At 37.7% G+C, this 18,527-nt stretch overlaps 2 protein-coding genes across 3 annotated transcripts; both read right to left on the bottom strand.

Annotated features, from left to right (window-relative positions):
* Positions 1 to 5,714, bottom strand: LOC109711427 (inactive poly [ADP-ribose] polymerase RCD1-like). 2 transcript variants are annotated; one of them, XM_020234450.1, is made up of 8 exons: positions 5,454 to 5,710; positions 2,733 to 3,764; positions 2,012 to 2,253; positions 1,853 to 1,923; positions 1,107 to 1,235; positions 939 to 1,034; positions 452 to 811; positions 1 to 333 (listed from the first exon to the last, which is right to left on the bottom strand). In XM_020234450.1, exons 2-7 carry the CDS (start codon positions 3,626 to 3,628, stop codon positions 452 to 454), a joined length of 1,794 nt encoding a protein of 597 aa, XP_020090039.1. In that variant the 5' UTR covers positions 3,629 to 3,764; positions 5,454 to 5,710; the 3' UTR covers positions 1 to 333. The 2 variants fall into 2 exon arrangements, with proteins under 2 accessions (XP_020090039.1, XP_020090040.1); XM_020234451.1 differs by lacking the exons at positions 1 to 333; positions 452 to 811; positions 939 to 1,034 and adding an exon at positions 1,338 to 1,389 and having other exon boundaries at positions 5,454 to 5,714.
* LOC109711734 (dynamin-2A-like) lies at positions 6,480 to 17,363 on the bottom strand. Its single transcript, XM_020234929.1, has 22 exons — positions 16,927 to 17,363; positions 16,672 to 16,722; positions 16,462 to 16,582; positions 16,242 to 16,337; positions 15,683 to 15,744; positions 15,286 to 15,403; positions 14,782 to 15,124; positions 13,716 to 13,863; positions 13,189 to 13,290; positions 12,982 to 13,101; positions 12,137 to 12,220; positions 11,902 to 12,029; positions 11,694 to 11,778; positions 11,397 to 11,535; positions 10,700 to 10,776; positions 10,491 to 10,547; positions 9,677 to 9,824; positions 9,422 to 9,582; positions 8,686 to 8,799; positions 8,536 to 8,603; positions 7,844 to 8,019; positions 6,480 to 7,159 (listed from the first exon to the last, which is right to left on the bottom strand). The coding sequence occupies exons 1-22, from the start codon at positions 17,062 to 17,064 to the stop codon at positions 6,918 to 6,920; spliced, it is 2,778 nt and encodes a 925-aa protein (XP_020090518.1). The 5' UTR covers positions 17,065 to 17,363; the 3' UTR covers positions 6,480 to 6,917.

The raw sequence follows: 18,527 nt of genomic DNA, 5'->3' as shown, positions 1-18,527 counted from the left end.
AACAGAAATCAAGTTTGGTAACAGGCACGACAGGCAGCTGCAGAATCCCATACATGATATATGATATCATAACGTAAAAGCTCAAAGACTAGCATAGATAAAAAGATTTTCTCCAAAGAGCGAAAGACACATCAAGACCGTTAGCACGATGTACACAAAAGTTCCGCTTAAGACAATTCATAAGATAAACCATTCAAAGTCGACAAGGATACTAAGTCATGTCTTCTCTGGATAATATGACGTTTAGAACTTAAACTGTACACTGCATATGTTTGAAGAGAAGATGAAGCACCAAGCAACTCGATTCCTTGTGTCAACCAGAGCTCGCAAAACCTAGAAAAATAGCATCATTTGATTCATAAAATCATATAGTAGAACAAGAATATTATTCCTATATTATTACTATTCATCTATTCACGAGTCATGGAAGCATTCAGTGGGATTAAAATACCTAATCAACTTCTGATTTGATTTCCTCATGTTGAGCACTTGAGATTGATGAAGAATCATTGCTCTCAAAAACCCGAGCAGTAGAGCCATTAGATTCCGATCCATCAATAGGGTCATTAGGCACCACATTCATTTCCTTAGAATCATGTGAGTGCAGATTACGTATGACACGGTTACTTGGAGCCACATTAAGTGATTGAGATTGACCAGGCACCATACTCCGAACAACATCAGACTCGCCAAATTTCGTAATTGGTGCTGATGTACCATTAGCTTCCATTTCCACACTTGTAGAGAAATCAGGACTTAAAATTGGTGTGGAATGAAGTTTAACTTCTGCATCGTCGCGCCACAATGATGGCTGTAATACGAAAATTACAAAATTCTTAGGTCATAACTAGCAGCATATGTAAATTTGTGTTTGCCACATAATGGCACTAGGGTCTATTGAAACTTCCAATTTTATATTATATATAAAACTGACTTACACTACGCTGAAGTCTTGTCAATGTAGATATTAGTAGTTTGTCTCCCACAAGTACTCTTATGTTTTTGACTAACTGCTCCCGAGTAATTATTTTCCTCTGGAAAAAAAACCAGTAAATATATGTATACTACACAAGGTGTTCAAATAAAAAAATTTTGCTAAACAACACCTTAAACTCTTCATAATGGTGAAACAGTAGTTCTCTTGCTATAGGTGAGATACTATTTTCAATTTCTGCAAAGAGTACTGTGAATGGCATCCATGGTGAGGAAGGTCCTTTTGGTGATTCACACTTTACCTGTGCACAAGATAGTTTAGTAAAATATAAGACAACTGTTACCTGTACGAGATACCTAAAATCCTTTTTCAGGACAAAAGCACAATAAAGCAGCAATTCAACTGCAAGTTGAACTTCTGTGAGAAGCCGCTTTTCCGTTTTCCGGCTGCAATTGCTGAACAAGCATCTCAGTAAGCAGATAATCACTCATACAAGCCAAAATATATGTTATCCAACAAGAGAGAAGCATAAAATTAAGTAAAAAAATTGTTAAGGCATCACATAAACTATAACACATTTTGAAATGGTTATCTGACTTCTAAAAATATTGATTTTACTACCAAGACTTTAAACTGTTTAATCTGATGAAGTCTGTCAGAACTTAATATTTGTAAATTTTTCTGACAGAATATTTATGTAATCTAACAAAATATTTCGGTCACTTGATCAAAAAATATATTACTTTTTTCAGGGAAACCATGAAGTTTTGACAGATCTTGACAAAATTTCTAAAATAAAAGAGCTGAAGATCAGTAAAACTAAAATTTTCAATCTCAGGTATCATTTCAAGTTGTGCTATAGTTCAAGCTATCTAAAGATGATTTTAGCTAAGGAGAATAACAAAGATGTTGCCTCACAGGACGAGTTTCTTGTCTGATTTTTGTTGGTGGCACATGAAATGGCACATCCTTCAAGCCAAGCAAATATTCTGAAAATGAAATTCCCAAGAAGAGCAAATTATTAATCACATCACGACATAATGTAAACCCAAGTGGCTCTATTATTTCTTTATTTACCTTGAATGGTTGGTGATAGCTTAAAACTCACGACATATTCTGGATGAATATGTGTGTTTAAGTAGGATGACCACACCACATAGCGCTTTGGGTTTAAGCAATCATCCACACCAGAATCATATTCGTTACTACTAGGATATTTCTGCTGTGAGCCGGGAGACACTTGTTCCATGTTGCCCAGAATCACTCGGCATAACAGCATGTAATGTGTTCCTTTTTCGTCAACATCACAAAGATTCACACTGCACGTAAGTGGTCAGCATTAGACAGCTTATGCTGGAAAACAAAGCATATCAAATACATTTCTTCGCAAAACCGTAGGGACACCCCCACCCACTCAATTATGGTCATGTCGAAACAGGTGCTTTAACCTCTCTTCTTCTTTTTTTCCTTTTCATTTTGGACCTCTGCACTACAGTGTTATTTGATTTCAAAATACAAAAAACAAAATCCATGAGATTCTTTAGTTTATAGAATATTCCATCAAAATTAACAATGTTCATGGATAAAAATAAAAAAAGTGAAGTTCACCGACCTGTTTCCAAATTACCATAATTTGGGGGATTCACTTTTGCCATATTTCTATAACTTATTCTCCCACACTATGTAGAAAAAGTCAGATATTATAATTTGACAAATTCAGAGGGGAAAATACGGATAATAGAGACTAAAAGCTCTGCAACAAAAATACACATAGTGAAACTGCAGTAGTATAAGGAACCTGGCAAAGGCTCGATTTTCAGGCGTGAGATAGACGCCCTCACCCATGGGCTTCGCACCCAGGCCAAAACCGTGAATTAAAATTTCAGCAATATCTTGCTTTGTTGAACCAAGCCATCCATACCGTACGTTAGCATCCCCTCTCTCCCCAATCTTTAACCTAACCTGTCTCTCAAAAGCCGCAAGTCTATTTTGCCCAACATTATCGCTTGGAGAATAACGATGAATATTTAGTATGTTATTCGACATTGCAAACTGTCCCATTCCAGAGAGGAAAAGCTTCTGCACAAAGAGAAAGCTCTCACTGTCCTTCTCCACAAGCGTAATTTTTGTGCGTAAAATTTCTGCTGTAGAAACTCGTTTAGAAACCGAAACCCCAGTTTCCATAACAACTTGCTTTACAACTTCAGGCGGAGAACCAACTACACGTTCCAATTTGGTCGACCCCTCAGCTTCCTCGTCAACAAAGAAAGAGGGAAAGAAGCACTTGTTATTCTCGTCGATCCATGCAACTGAACGCAGTTTCTTGGTTCTCAGATTTATCAAAGTCATCGACAAGAAATCAATAACAAGCTCCTGACCATCCAGTTTGACCACATTGCCTGATTTATCCTTTCTAAATCCTTCAACGAGAGTCTGCATCACTGGCTCAGGAAAATCTGACCACTCACAACGATTGTAGAACATAATGCGGCGTGGCAGCCCACTGTTTAAAAAGTTACAGCAGTTGTCGACATGTCTAGGCTGAACAAAGCGGCAGTGGCAACTGTGGGCCCGCGAACAGAATGAGGGCCCACATCCTACCTCAATACGAGCAGTTTTATAAGCTTTTGAGGGACAACATTCAGTTAGCTTGCGCTTCAGTCTGCAAGCACGGGATTCATTGGGCGACGCCATTTGGCAGACAGCTCGGTAGGTAGTTATAATTGGCAGGAGAAGAAGAAAAGGAAAAATGAAAGAAACGCAAATCCTACTATATTACAGAATTTACAGATTTCCCTCGATTTGCCACTCAAAGCAGAGGATAAAAACCCTGCCAATGCCAACAGTTAATTGAAACCTCAGATATTAGAGAAATATAATATGGAAAACAATGGAAAGATCGAAAGATTAACAGTTGGCCAATTATTTCTCATTATAAGTCTGAAAGGAAGATGATAATACGAGAAATGCACAGAACAACATGCAGGAAAAGGCACCACCAGATCTGAACCTTTTAGCAAAGTTTCAGTTAAGTGCTCAACCTTTTTCTTGGAACAGAATTTTATAGCAGGATATCTGAAATAAATCAGCGAAGGTGTTATATGATCTGTATTGGATGTTTGCTGTAGTAACCTCTGCAATTTATGTTGAAACAATCTTGCACAATTTTCTGGTTGTCTAATCCACTAATTACATACTTAACTAGTTGACCTATATCTTTATGAGGGCCCTCTCTGTAGCACACCTTTTATGTGCCTCAATGCCGATATGTGGAATAGTCCCCACACTTTGGGAATTTTTCATTTTTGTCCAAAGCTTTAAAATTGGATACCTAGTATCTGAATCCTATCATTCCATTCCTTTTGTCGAACTTCTCAGTTAAAATGGGACAGCAATTCAAACAATCACCATGCAACTGCATTTAAGCAGCCACTCAGTATCTACTTGCATTTTAGACGAGTTCGACAAACCGCACTAAGATTGCAATAGAATAAACAATTAAAAACCTAAATGCAAAGATATGAAAACAAGAAAAAACAAAATTAGGGGAAGAAACAAAAAACTTTCGAAACCAAAAGAATTGGATACCAAAAATTAGAACTGAAATTTTAGATAACAGCTATATATGCTAAAGATAAGTCATCAAAGATGAACATAATAGGCGTCTCCTCCCAAATGACTCAAGTCACTATTGGAGCTGTACCCACAACAAAAATCTAAACTTGCCTAACTCCAAATAATCTGATTAACTAAGTATCTGATCAAGTAGAAGATATGTGAAAGTATTTTCCATAGCATATACTACTTGAAAACCATTTGCAGCTGCCATCCGTATACAATTTGTTGCTCCCAAAGCTTCCAAGCATCCTCATATAAATAAAATCCTCAAATTACGCTAAAAATGACCCCAATTTAAAATTTAAAAATGACGAGATAAACAAGGCTCGAATTAAAAAAAAAAAAAAAATTAAGACTCGTGACAAAAATCCCCAAAAAATCTCAACAAGTAGAAGGATTGAAACAGAAATAAAACACTCGCCAACTTTTTTTTAAGGAACGAACTAAATCTGATTAAAAAAAATTTAAAATTTCCAATAAAACCAACTGGCTCTCTCATCTCGAAAAATTCTCGACTTGGTTCTATCAAGCTAACTTAGCGAACCCTGTGATAAGGATTCCTCAGAACAAGTCATCCATTTACCAAGTATTTAGCATGCATTTAAAAAATAAAAAAATTGGAAAAAAAAAAAGGTAATTGAACGGACCATGCCTTACAGAGTGAAAATAAAGCCAATCAAACAATACAAAGATGGGAAACTAAGTAAAATATTCGAAACGCTGAGAAGAGTACGAGAAACAGAGCGAGAACTGATACGACCAAATCAAACAAAACCCGTCATTGAATTCAAACACAGACAAAGGAACATAAGTAAAAAACCTAGAAATCCAAAGTTCGCAAGGAACAGCAAATTTGAACTCAAAGAAAAAAAGGATTAGAAAAGGGATTGGAGAGGCTTACGAGTCTTATAGCGAAGGGAATGGGAACCGACAAGCCAAACGACGACGACCGCACAAGAAAGAAGTTCGCAGAGGCTAAAGATTCGGCCTTTATCATGCTCTGAGGCACGCGCGCGATGCTCGATAGTGGGTTCATCTCCGATTCGAAGAGGTTGGGAAAGGATGAGATCGGAGAATCGGGGGTGGAAGAAGAGATCAGATAGGGAAAGAACGTTGATTTGCACGGAGAGGGGAGTCGACTCCACCTGGCCGTGCGGGAGCCCTAGGCTGGCCCTCCTTTGATAGCGAGTTGGACGCCGAGTTTTGGAACTGGGCCTTTGGCGGTGGAAATTACAACGGGCCCACAGTAACCATCATGGAGGCCCATTGTTTATATAACAAGCAAAAGTGAAAGACAAATGTCAAAAATAATTAACCCAAAAATAAGAAGGTTCTCACCCACGTTTTTTAGCATTAGGCAACCAAATTATAAGGGGAAGGGAAAAAAAAAGTTTCTTAAATTTTATTTGACACGTCCCAAACAAGTGATTCAGCATAGAGAACGTATTCTCAAATTAAGCCAATTTAATGATTTAACATAGGCAATGTATTCCAAATGAAGCCTCCGAGGTGTTCTCAAACTTAAATCAACTACTTTTCACAGTGAAGTTGTAAACAATAAACAAAAATTATATATTTCTTGTTCTCTTTCTGAAATTGTTTAAGAAGATGAGATAAATATTTACAGCGTAAAACAAATTGATGACCGGATTTCTACAACCTGTTGTTAAATCTAGTTAACAGGAATCTCCTCGCCTCAACGGAATCTCTATTGAAGTATTAAACTACTGATTGTAAAACTATAATTCTAACAAGCTCGGCAGAAAATCTCTAAATTTGCCTAGTCACCAAACAAAGTATAAAAACGATTACAGCTATAAACAGGAATTGAATTACAGTAGCAAGTAGTACAACCGAAATTAACAAAACAGATGTCGCCAATATCCCAGTCCCACAAACATGAAAACAAAAAAAATAAATAAAAAAATAACTCAAATGGCATTTGGATGATAGAAACTCTATATGCTTCAAAATGACTGTAAGAAGACAACAAAAACTGATGAATGAAAATGTAATAAGAAATATTACATCAACAGAGTCGGGGGGCATAATTACAATAAAGAGACCAAAAACAAGAGCAAGAAAGTTTTTTTTTTAAAAAAAAAAAAAGAAAATCTGCGGCCTGCTAGACTACCAGGCATATATAGATCCTCCATTGGCACCCCAAGGAGCTGGGGGTAAAAAAAGATCTACATACTCCTATCAACAAAAATAGGGCTCCTATGGGTACACAGTTAATATGGTTTCTCGTTAAAGACCTATTCTGCAAAATACTAAAACATCTCATCAAAGCACCAAGAGCAGAAAAATGAATGTGGTGCACCCGAAATTAATATAGGATATATGGGATGCCGATCAGCATGCCCTAGTATCTCTGTGGCGGTGGGGGCGGTAATCGATTAGGCGTCCGACGGCTGCTAGAATTTGGGCCAGAGCTAGGATCACCATTTTGGGCCGGATCACTATAGCGACGGCCATGGCCATTTGCGCTGCTGGACCTCGACTGACGGGAGTTGGAATGGTCTATAGGCCCATTTGCTGCCGCATCAAACGCGGACCTCCAATCATCACCAGACCGACCAGGGGTTCTTGGGCTTGGGCTACTTTCTGCAATAAAAAATGAAAAATAATAACAAAATAAAATTTGCGATCAATCAACAACCTTGAAGAGTACTATTTTTGTAATATGTTCAAAATGCATCAACTTGTAGCCATAATAAAGAGTATTAGACGGTAAATTGACTTCGTCGTAGTTTCGACACAGATTTTGCCAAATCACCTCAAGCAGAGAAGGGCTAGTTGTCATGGAACAAGAGGGTTTGGTATTTCAAAGTCAGCTCAACAACAAAAATGGCAAAACTAAAAACGTAGGTCAAATAAAAAATGCCAATAAAAAGTCTTAGGATGTACTGCATTGCATCAAGTCAGCTTAAGACAAAGGTAAAATGCAAGAAAAGTTAAATGAACATGGCTTAACAGAAAAACGAATACAATGCAGTACATCAAGAAAGGAATGCCAATCAAAACCAGGACAAAATCACATAGCATACTAAGTTACTAACACGCGCTATTTCCTAATTTCAAAGCTATGACACTATTCACACTGTTGCTTATTTGAACAGTTCGGGTTGTTAGTTTGGAATGTTGTACTAGATAAAGAAATTTCATTAATGGCTAGGTCAAATTCACATAACAGACCCACAAAACAAACTTCTAGTAGATCATGAACAGGTGGCCAAATATGGGCATTTCACCTATCAAGCAGGAAAAAAGAAACAACGTTCAGCTCACCAGCTTCAGTGCTACCATTGGACCAACTAGAAGCAGCTGCTGCACGGTTGTCGTGGATGCCAAGCTGGCGAGTGAGTTTTGAGAGGAGAGACGACTGCTTTTGGAATCGTTCCCGCCGACGCTTAACATTCTGGTCCTCTAGAAGTAGTTCTTCAATCCTTGCAGTGCTTTGACCACTAATCATAAGGCAAAAGTAAAACTATGATTAAGATAATTTGGTTGTAAAGCCCTATCGTCTAAAATATATGTATATCAGAAAGTGTCCTTAATTGCATTTTGGAGCTTAGACTAATGAAATATGCTGCTACAAGACAACAAACTCCAGTGCATAAGCAAGTCAATAGGGGCCAGAAATAGATAATTCAAGACCACGGAAAGGTGGTTGGCCCTTTATCACCTCCTAATTTTCTCCAACAACCTTCCTGAATCAGATTAGGAAAGTTTCGCGTAGTAAAGGTGAAAGATTATTAATGGAAAATTGGATGCCAAAGACTGCAATTAACAAATAAATGTGGGTAACCAACTCTTGTTATATTTACTTCATTCAATTCAGTCGTTCAACTGCAACTATGAAGGACTACTACAGTAAATATATCAAGGAACCAGCATATTACTATAGAGAAGCCCCACACCAACATCAAACCAAAGCAGAAAGTAAAGCCTTTTCAGATGTGATGTCACCTATTACCAACCTTACTGAGCTGTAAAGTTGATTTAGCATGTCCTCCTTTGCTTTTTCGACTTGACAAAGCACAACAGCCTGCTTGAACAACAAATGAGTATTTTATTAATAACATCACAAACAAGAAGAAAATAGTCATAGCTTTATTTCTATTATGAACCTTCGGAATATTAGCGGCGAGACTGTTCAAAACAGCTTCAACATAACCACGAACTTCTTGAGACATCCACCTCAGCTCTTCTTCAGGATCAGCAGGTCTTCTAACCATTGTGTCCTAGTGGAAAAATATGCATAAATTAATCAAATATCTAACGATAACTAAGATGGTTTTAATGTGTCCAAAAGAGAAGCAATGGCACAATAATGAGTTATTCCATTTCAGTTCAAGAAGCATTAAGAGGGAAAGAGAGATAAAAGTGGCTCGATAGACATAAGGACACAATATCATTTAGTTTAACAGGAGACCTTGCCAAAGATAGCTGAATAGTGGACAAAAAATTGTCTGCCATTATATGGATCATAACTAATTTATACCCATAAAGTTTAGCAGCACCAGTTACAGGCAGGATGCCAGACATGCTATGTAACTAGGCATGTATAATTGCATGCATGCACTGAGAAAACAAAAAAAAGAAGTGGTAAATGGCACTTTCTACAGACAGCAGCCTAATCTTCATGAGGTTCCTCATAGAGAAGATTTAAGGATGAAGAATATAGGGGAAGAAAGATCAAACAAAGGAGAACAAGGTGACAGTCAAAACAGATGAAGACAAACTGAAAACAAATGCACACCAAAATTCAAAATTCTAAAGGTTTTAAAGCCCCTTTAGACATCTAATAAAGAAAAGCAGCATAAAGTTCCTAACAGAAACAACTAGTGTCAGGCTTGAACTCACAAGGGAACCATCTGAAAGGCTTTGCCTTACGGATGGACCACCTTCAGAAGCATTTGTGCCCTTAGCAGGAGGTCCCTTAGATTGAATAACACTTCTGATCTTATTCACCCACTCAACTTTGTCAGCCATACTCTCAGCCTTCAGTAATACCGCACTGTGAGCTGCCAAGTAAAAAGTAAATGTGCTTACAAGGGACAAAAATAAAGGAAAATGCTAAGAGTGACTCATAAGTTCGAAAATGTGAAGGAGACTCACCTTTTAGAACAGTTTTATATGCAACCTTGTTAGTTAACTTAAAGACAAGGCTTGAGGATTTCCCAGAATCTGGTCCATTTGCCTTCTTTGATTCCTTCGAACTTTTGGGAGGATCTCCCTCGTCTGAAATTTCCTCGATATTACACTCCTAGAGAACACATGATATATGCAAAAAGAGACCGGCAACACATCAATCTTATGGCCAACAATTAAAATGTCTCAAATTCAAAATCATTTATATTTGCTTGCTTTGAAACAATTTTGTAGCATAGTTAGAACTGTTCAAAATAAAATAGAAGACATACTTGAATGATCATAACGAAAAGCTCATCTAAACATAACCATATGGGCACACTAGAGCTTAATTGGGAGTGCATTCTCTAAAAGCAACTGCTTTCATGCTTTGGGGCTCCAATAAAATATGAAAGCAATTAAGAGTTCTGCCTGTATGGTGCTTCAAAATGGTGTTTGGAGCCACCACCAGATAAGTACCTAGCCATATACTTCTCGACTGGCAGTTCCAACCACCAGTTTTGAAGCATGAAATGGCATAGCTTTTAAGTACTTTCGAGTATTTTGGAGCTTCAAAGCACGAAATTAGTTGCATTCAGAGAATGCATTCCCCAAATAGCTCTATGAATGCAAGTGCACCTAATCCCAACAGATGCTTAAGCAGCAAGCATCAGAACCATAGAAACATAACGTATAGCACTTGAAACATTTCAATTTTGGTTCCAATCTTTCCTTTTTGTTGCGAATAGGGGGTGGGGATAAGTATGGAAGTCATAACTTGAGAAGAACAAATAAGTCATACCTCCAAAGTGATGACACCCCGAAAATGTCTCTCTTCTTGTTTCTTAGTGTACCCGAGCTGAATCAAAAATTTATTCATTCAATATGTTCCGTCAGACAGCAAAAACAAAAAGAATTCCAGAAGAAACAAGTCATCATGTCTTAGAGAAGAACTACATCACGAAGAACCACATCATAACTGCATGCATAAACTAAGACCAAATTACTAACCTTTCCACTTTTCTCATTTAGAACAAACCATCGCCTACTCCAGCCATTGGTTTTTGCACTTTTTTTCAATAAAAACCCTGAAAAAACAGACTAAAATAAGCAAGAAATATATTTTGCAATCATCGATATAACCCTCAAGTTAGATGAATATGTTCTGGAAGCGTTATTCTGAATTTACTAATTCAGATTAACACCCATCACAAATTAGAAAGATCAATGTAAGTAAAAAAAATTTGATCAGCCAGAAGGATGACTTCAAAATAAAGCCCTAGTAGTAACAGTTTTGACTAACCGATTAGGCAATCTACATAAATATATTTTCATTTCTCAAAGGATTCTTAACTCCTGATAACTGCAAAATACAAAATCCAAAACCCAAAGACAAAATGGCAAGGTGAGAGCTTGAGAAACACTTATTATCAGCAAAGATCACTGGAGTCCTCCAAATTTTCACTTTCTCCAAATGGTGGCAACATATTAGCAATTCGATTAAATCAAGGATACAAGGAGAATGATAGATCACCATAACAAACTTTAAAACTTGACAAACATGTAGTAGAAAACGAAGACATTTCGTCCATCTGTCAAACATATTCATCTTGATTCTTGAGTTTCCGATTTGACTATATATATATAATATTTTGAACAAAGTTTACATAACCAACTAGAAAACAATATTTAAGATCTAATAGAATACCAGCGGTTATTTCGCCAGCAGGCCCAGCAACCTGTAGATTTGATCCCTCTTTTGCATCTTTATCTTGCTGACCGGACTTTTCCTTCATAGATTTTAAGCTACCGCCGGCTTGTTCTGATCCTGGTTGAGGGCTTGTTGCCTAAAAAGTATTGAACAGCTGTTAACCGACGAAGTAAGAAAGATTCATATAGACTAAGTCTGCACAAAACAGTACAACAAAAACAATTTTTTTTTCCTTTCTAAAAGATGGTGCAGAGCACAACTAATATAATTAAACAAACAAAAGAGAAAACATACTCTGTTCAAAATGGATTGTTCAGCCTCCTGCCCCTTCTTAGAAGATCGGGTCTTCAGCTCTTCCTCGCGACGCTGCCTCTCCATCCTACAAGTAGTGGTATTTCAATAGTCAAAGTTGTTTTAAAGCTGTTTCTTCAGTGTTAATATAACAAACCGCATCATGCTCACCAACAGTTTTCAAGAGAAAAGGAAATAAAATCCAACCAACCTTCTCTGCACTAAGCGGATGAAGTGCTGAGGAGGAACAAAGGCACGCTCCATATCAACGAGGGCAACTACCATCTTTTTGGCCTCATTTTTAAACCCCTCCAATGCAGCAGATGCAATTACAATGACCTTGCAACAAAATGGAAGAATTTTAGAGTTAGAAACCATATTTAAATTATCTCAATTGATGGGAAGAGGAAAGCTTTCTTTCTGACAGCATCAGACAAAAGGATTACCTCACGCTTGAAGGGGGGGTATCTTCCAAGTCCTGGCGTTGCATTTGCAGCAGCAGATACTATATCTATTAATACGCGGTGCACCTAATGGCACAAGTTATAATAAGGAATTATGAGAAAGAAAGATCAGTAACTAAAATAAACCAGATAGTCACATTTACAGCAATACAAGCTACATAATGTGAAATATATGCATTGTGTGCCAGAACTTAAGGGAAAAATGGAAAATGGCCCAAACATTGACAAGTGCACCATGTTTTCCTCCCATTCAAAAACTGAAGGATGATATCAAAAATGGAAAATGGCCAAAAGATTGACAAAAGTATACGATGATTTCTTTCCCGCTACAAAAAATGGAAAATGGCCAAAGATTAACAAGTACACCATGTTTTCTTTCCCACTCATTTGATAGGTCAACCGAGCAGAGTGCACACATATATATGAAGCATGATACTTGACTGGCAGCCCTAAAAGATTAACCATTTGATAGGTCAACCGAGCAGAGTGCACGCATATATTCAGCTCAATGCAATGGGAACGAGGAAAGAAACAGCCCTTACAACTGTGATTAACAAAGGATAACAAAACAGACACCTTTCGCAATAAGAGCATATGGGTACGATTAAGTATTAACCATTCCAAAGCTGAAATACGGGGAAAAAAGAACAAAAAATCAATCACATTAACAGGGAAGCATTTTCTAAAAGCATAATATTGCTGATAAAAAGAAACACTTACAACACCAGGAAAGCAAACAAACAAATTAACACTATCTAGGCTTATGCCTTGAAAATAGAGATAAGATACTATTAGATACAAAAATGCTTCAAAAGTCATAACTTTACCTCATCCACACAGAGGCGTGACGGTTCCTTTGCCAATTCTAAAACACCCTTTATCAAAGACCTTAAACCTTTCTCCGGAGAAATCAGATATGGTTGATAACCATCAGCTTCCAGCACAATCTAGAGTGCCATAAAAACCATTAAAAGAGGTTAGTCATAATGTAGGACAAAAATATTAGAGTAAGAATGAAGAGATGGTTAAATTACCCTTTTGACATTATTAATATCAAAGTGCCTGTCCAGTGGAAGTTGTTTGATCCTATTAGGGAAGTTCCCCTCAAAACTAGCAACAACTTTCCAACCAGCACCCTGAATATGAAAGGTACAGCTCTAAGTAGCATAACCAATGTTCTTCTTACAACATCAAAAGAAGAAAAAAAACAGTTCAAAATACTGAAGAAAGATATATGGCAGCTTTTTCCCATTAAACATTTCAAGTTGCTGGAAATGATAAATATAGCAACACTTTCTTCTTGTCATTCTTGGCATTCAAGCTCTAGTAAATTACAAAAGAAGCTGAATAAGATGGGCCCAGAAAAGCAAATCACACTGAAAAGCATAGATCAAGTTTTGACTCTTATGAGGTGGAACAATACAAGTCGTTGAACACTGCCACATCTGACACAAGCATGTACCAATCTGTTAATCGACAATTACCTCAAGAATAGCAAATTGAACAGCGAGTAGAAAAGCAGAATCCAAGTCTAAAAAAGATTAATGATTAGATTATTAACCTCTCCAGTCGCAATATGCTGAAGAAACTTATCTTCAAATTCTCGGCAAAGCTCCAGAGCTATTGCCCTGGTTCCTTCAGCGCTATGTACCATTTGCTCGCCAAGCCTTACCAATTCATCTTGCACAATCTGAGATTTACCCTGAAGCCTGCAATGTCACATAACAAAAAAAATGTAAGCATTAGCTCCACGTTAAACACTAATAATAGCATAGGCGTATACCATCCAATAATGAATTTCTCATGATGTCAACTATCACCACTTCATCAATAAACTATTTGTGAGGAAAAAAAAAATTAAATCATGGGAAAAAAATTTGCTAGCTGCAGTCATCCACGCTCATGTTTCGAATAATAGTCACCCAAAGTAATAAAAGAAGATCTAGAGACATTAATGGGCAAGATAAACTCAGCGTACTTCTTTTAACCATCCTTGCTCCTAGAGCCAAACACATGGCAAGCTACCATTCACCTTTAGAAATTCTTCGTTCTCCATATCTCAAGCCACATCATCTCTGTCCGAGCCACTCCGCAAACCGCTGACAGTATCACATGATTCCTTAAGCAAAGTCAGCTCAGAAGTTGCATACTTCAATCAGATGTGACCCACCCAATGTTATTCTTTTTTGAATGATATTTCGTACCTCAAGCAGTGCTTATGTATCAACCTTATGGATGAAGGCATTACCAAACAAACTGCAAGTCTGTCTACTTTCCAATTTAGCACAAACTACAGGATACATGGTGTTAAGATCCTCCTGATAGTAGTGTTCTTTTAATAATTGAAGGAGATACGTGACACTGAATGCGGCAGCTAGCAGGACAGAACATGTGCTTTTTTATTGCACCAGAGCACATGACCGAAGCAACTTTAGTTTCTTGTAGGCTCAAAAAGGTAGGAAGAAAGATCGATGGAATAAATAAGGAACTGCAAGGAGCAGAAGTTCAGGACAAAAAAAACCAAACACAAAAGAAGGGCAAAAGAAGCAGCTACATAATAGGGATTAACTGATTTACAGGGAAGTTAGCAAATAGGTAGCATGAAATAATTGGACAAGAATTTCTACCCAGTCAGGAGGTTCGGAAGCCTGACTTTCATCCGCTTACGTATCTGTTTGGCAAGAGTATCCACCAAAGCAACTCTACCAAGCTTACTTTGGGGAGCTCCAGTTAGTATAGATCTAAGGCTTTCAGTCTCAGCACGCCAGGCAGTTTCCAGTGAGTTTTCAGAACCTACTGATCCAGCTTGTGCTGAAGCAATAGAAACAGATTGGCCAATCAAAGCAACCCACGGAATATCTGCAGCATTTCGCGGACCTTGATTCAGTAGAAGGGACAGAGCAGCCGCAAGGCTTTTCTGGTCTCCAGATGCTTGATCAATTTTGCTCACAACACCGATGGTTCTGGTTCCTGCAATAAAGTGAAAGAAGGAATATATTACAAAAGACAACTTAACACGCTAAAGAAATGAAAAGAAACCGAGAAGTGTTGTACAAACAAGCCTAGCAATGATCATGTCACATAATTATGCAATTAAAGAGGCTAGTTGATTTATGATTATTAGCACAAACCATCTGAATCGAATTCCTTTGCCAGCCTAAGAGCTCGAGATGATGAAATTTCAGGTGCTTGGGAAGCCGGTATAACGATTAGCAATATTGCATCATTATGTGCAGCATATTCACTGATCTGGAACAAGGAAAATAATTGCGCCGCAACCATTACAGAGAACCAAAAAAAAAAAAAGAAAAGAAATGTTAGCATTGCCGCAAAGCACACTAATGACATTGGCAGTGAAACTAACGGGAATTATATCGAGAAGCATTGCAACATAACAATTTATATTAGTGGGCTGCAATGGCATTATATGGCTACAATCCATGACAGTAATCAGTACCTACAACGAACAATAACTTCACTGGTTGAATTATAAAAAATAAACAAAAAAGATATTTGCTGGATACTAACCACTGATTCATCCATAGCTCGCTGGTCTAATCCAGGCAAATCAATTAATTTCAATGGAGGAGCTGGAAAAAAAAAATGAAAAACAGTAATAAAGGATAAATATAAAATCCCTACTAAGCTTAAACAAACTATACAGAAAAATGTAAAGACATAAGTGTTTGTCACCGAAGCATATGCACTTGTCACGCAGATGCTACAATGATCTTACTGAACAATACTGATCATAGTGCATCAAGTTTTGGATAAATAATGAAAGATGAAATCCAATACACAAGAAAAATTGAAAACAGTGTTCTTTTTTTTGGGGGGAGGAAAGATGAGAATACATATTAACATACAATTAAAAAACAATTTGATGTAAACAAACAAGATTAAGAAATTATCAAGGTTTATGCATAAAGATTTCATGATTTAAAGACATTATTCTCTTTATCTCGCCTTAAACTATGGCACTCTAAAATATAATTAACATAAAAGTCTGGCTAACTTTCCACTCAGTCGATAAGATAATCCAATTAGGTATTAACCTTGAATTTTGACAAAAGAGCAATAAAAATACCTGTGCTAGTCTGTAGCTTCAAATATATTTCATCAGCGTGGCCCCTTCCAGCTGCTCCCTTACTTAACCTGTCTTGCAAAGAATGTCTAAGAGCACCTGAAACATACACAAGAAACCAAACGAACAATCAAAACACGCACTCTGCCTAGATTAGGTTTTCAATTGTAAGAACAATAACAAACTACTCAGCAACGTTTAAGAATGTCCACAGAGATCTCACTTGCAGAAACCTGCTGGGACTTGTTGTCTATTTGCAATATGATGGATTTGCTACTAAGCGAGCCATCCCGCTGAAGACCGATGCAGATGGGCGCTCGAGTCGCGCCATTCTCTCCGGTAGGCTGCAATTGAAACACAAAGACAGGTCATGGTTCAAATTAACCTCCAGTCGTAATCAGGAACGGCAAACTCGTGATGAAATGCGGCGTACCAGTACTGGGTGTCCGATCAAACTGTTCAGCACGGCCGATTTGCCAGCGCCCTAAAGAAGCAAGAAAACATCACAAGGAGAAATAACCTTCCGAAAATGAAAATGCAAGAACAGTTCTGCAACAAGACGCGATTATCCGAATACCATCATATTAATAATGGCCTTAATATCTCGCACCCTTTCCCCATCAACAGACAAAAAGATTCAAACAAGATTACGGGGCGACGCAATTGTACGAAAAGAACACCGACTTACGACATTGCCGAGCGCGACGACGTTGAGGAAGGTCGAGTTCCGCTTCGACGAGGGCTCGTCGACGTCCTCGTCGGCGAGAAGAGCGGCGGCCTGCAGCATGGCCTCGGACAGCTGGGTCAGCTCCTCCATCGCCTCCATTGCGCCCTCCGCGCACGCGAGATCTGGATCTGCGCCGAACGAATCCGAATCCTACGCGAGGGTTTTCTAGGGTTCCGCCGACGCGGAAGACGATGAAGGGATGGGGAGATCAATCCAAGAATCCCTGAAAGAAACCGATCGGGGGAGAAGATCGGATTAGGGCGAACATGTATCGGGATCGAAGCGATGGAAAATGAGAAGGTGAACGAAAATCACGAAGAGGAGGATCGTGTTTTGAGGGGGAAGAGGAGGCGAGGGCGAGAGAGGACGTGGGAGGGGAGCCGCGGGGGGGTGTTGTGNAGAGGTGATGAATCGGACGAAGGTTTGAAATCAGGTGAGGTGGCGTATTCTGGTTGGTGGGGAGGGGTAGATGGTGGATGGGCCTGCGTTGCGAGTAGATCTCTCGAGTCTCAATCAGTTATACAAAAATTCGGAGGGCGTGTTTGAGATTTTGAATCAATCGCGATTCACGAGCGATTCCAACAGCGGGGGGAAATGCTTTTTAGCAATTGCAAAGTTACCAACGGCACCTAGGGCAAGTGACAACAAATTTATTGATTGATATTCAAAATTTTAATTTTAAATTTTAGTTGACTTGTATTTTTAACTAAATTTATTTTTTTTTAAAAACAGATAGTATGTTATTTTAAAAAAATAATAATAATTACAAAGTTTTGATATACTGCTATGGTAATAATAATTTATTATAATTATAATGATATTTCTCTCTCGATTACAGAGTATTATTTTTGGGACAATTATATGCTCGTACAATTTTTCCAATTAAAGGCCCAGCGCCAAAGATTATTACCGGAATACAGTCCTCTGACACACAATTTGAAATTATTTTATAATTCTCGTGATTGAAATGAAAAATAAACAATATTTTTTAATATTTTTTCAACTCATTTTGATCTAATAACCTAAGTATAATACTGGGTTTTTTTATATAATGATCCTCCAAAATTTTGAAATTTGAAAAATAATTCGGTCAAAATTTTATTTGGAAAAGTAATCCTCCTCTTACCACGTGGGCACCACGTTCACCGTCTTTATAATATATATAATGAAAACGGTGAATAGTTCACAGCCTAATGCAACCCTACACTCTTCGAAATCCATTTTTATATATATATATATATATATATATATATATATATATATATATATATATATGTGTGTGTGTGTGTGTGAAGACGGTAAATGATTCACCGCCTTCATAGCAAAATCCCGACGTGGCGCCCACATGAAGAAAGAAGGATTATTTTTCCAAATAAAATTTTGACAGAATCATTTTTAAAATTTTAAAATATCATTTTATAAAAAAGTCCTATAACACTGCTCTCCTGCACACTTTCCACTACTCCCTAGATGTAATCGTTGGCTGAGACAAGTTTAATGCGTATTATAGATCGTGATTCGAAATTGCCAACATGGTTATTAGCATATATATTACATCCTTG

This window comes from Ananas comosus, linkage group 6, assembly GCF_001540865.1.
Source record: "Ananas comosus cultivar F153 linkage group 6, ASM154086v1, whole genome shotgun sequence".
NCBI lineage: Eukaryota > Viridiplantae > Streptophyta > Magnoliopsida > Poales > Bromeliaceae > Ananas > Ananas comosus.
The sequence above is the reverse complement of the archived record's forward strand: the minus strand, read 5'-3'. Positions and strand labels throughout refer to the sequence as shown.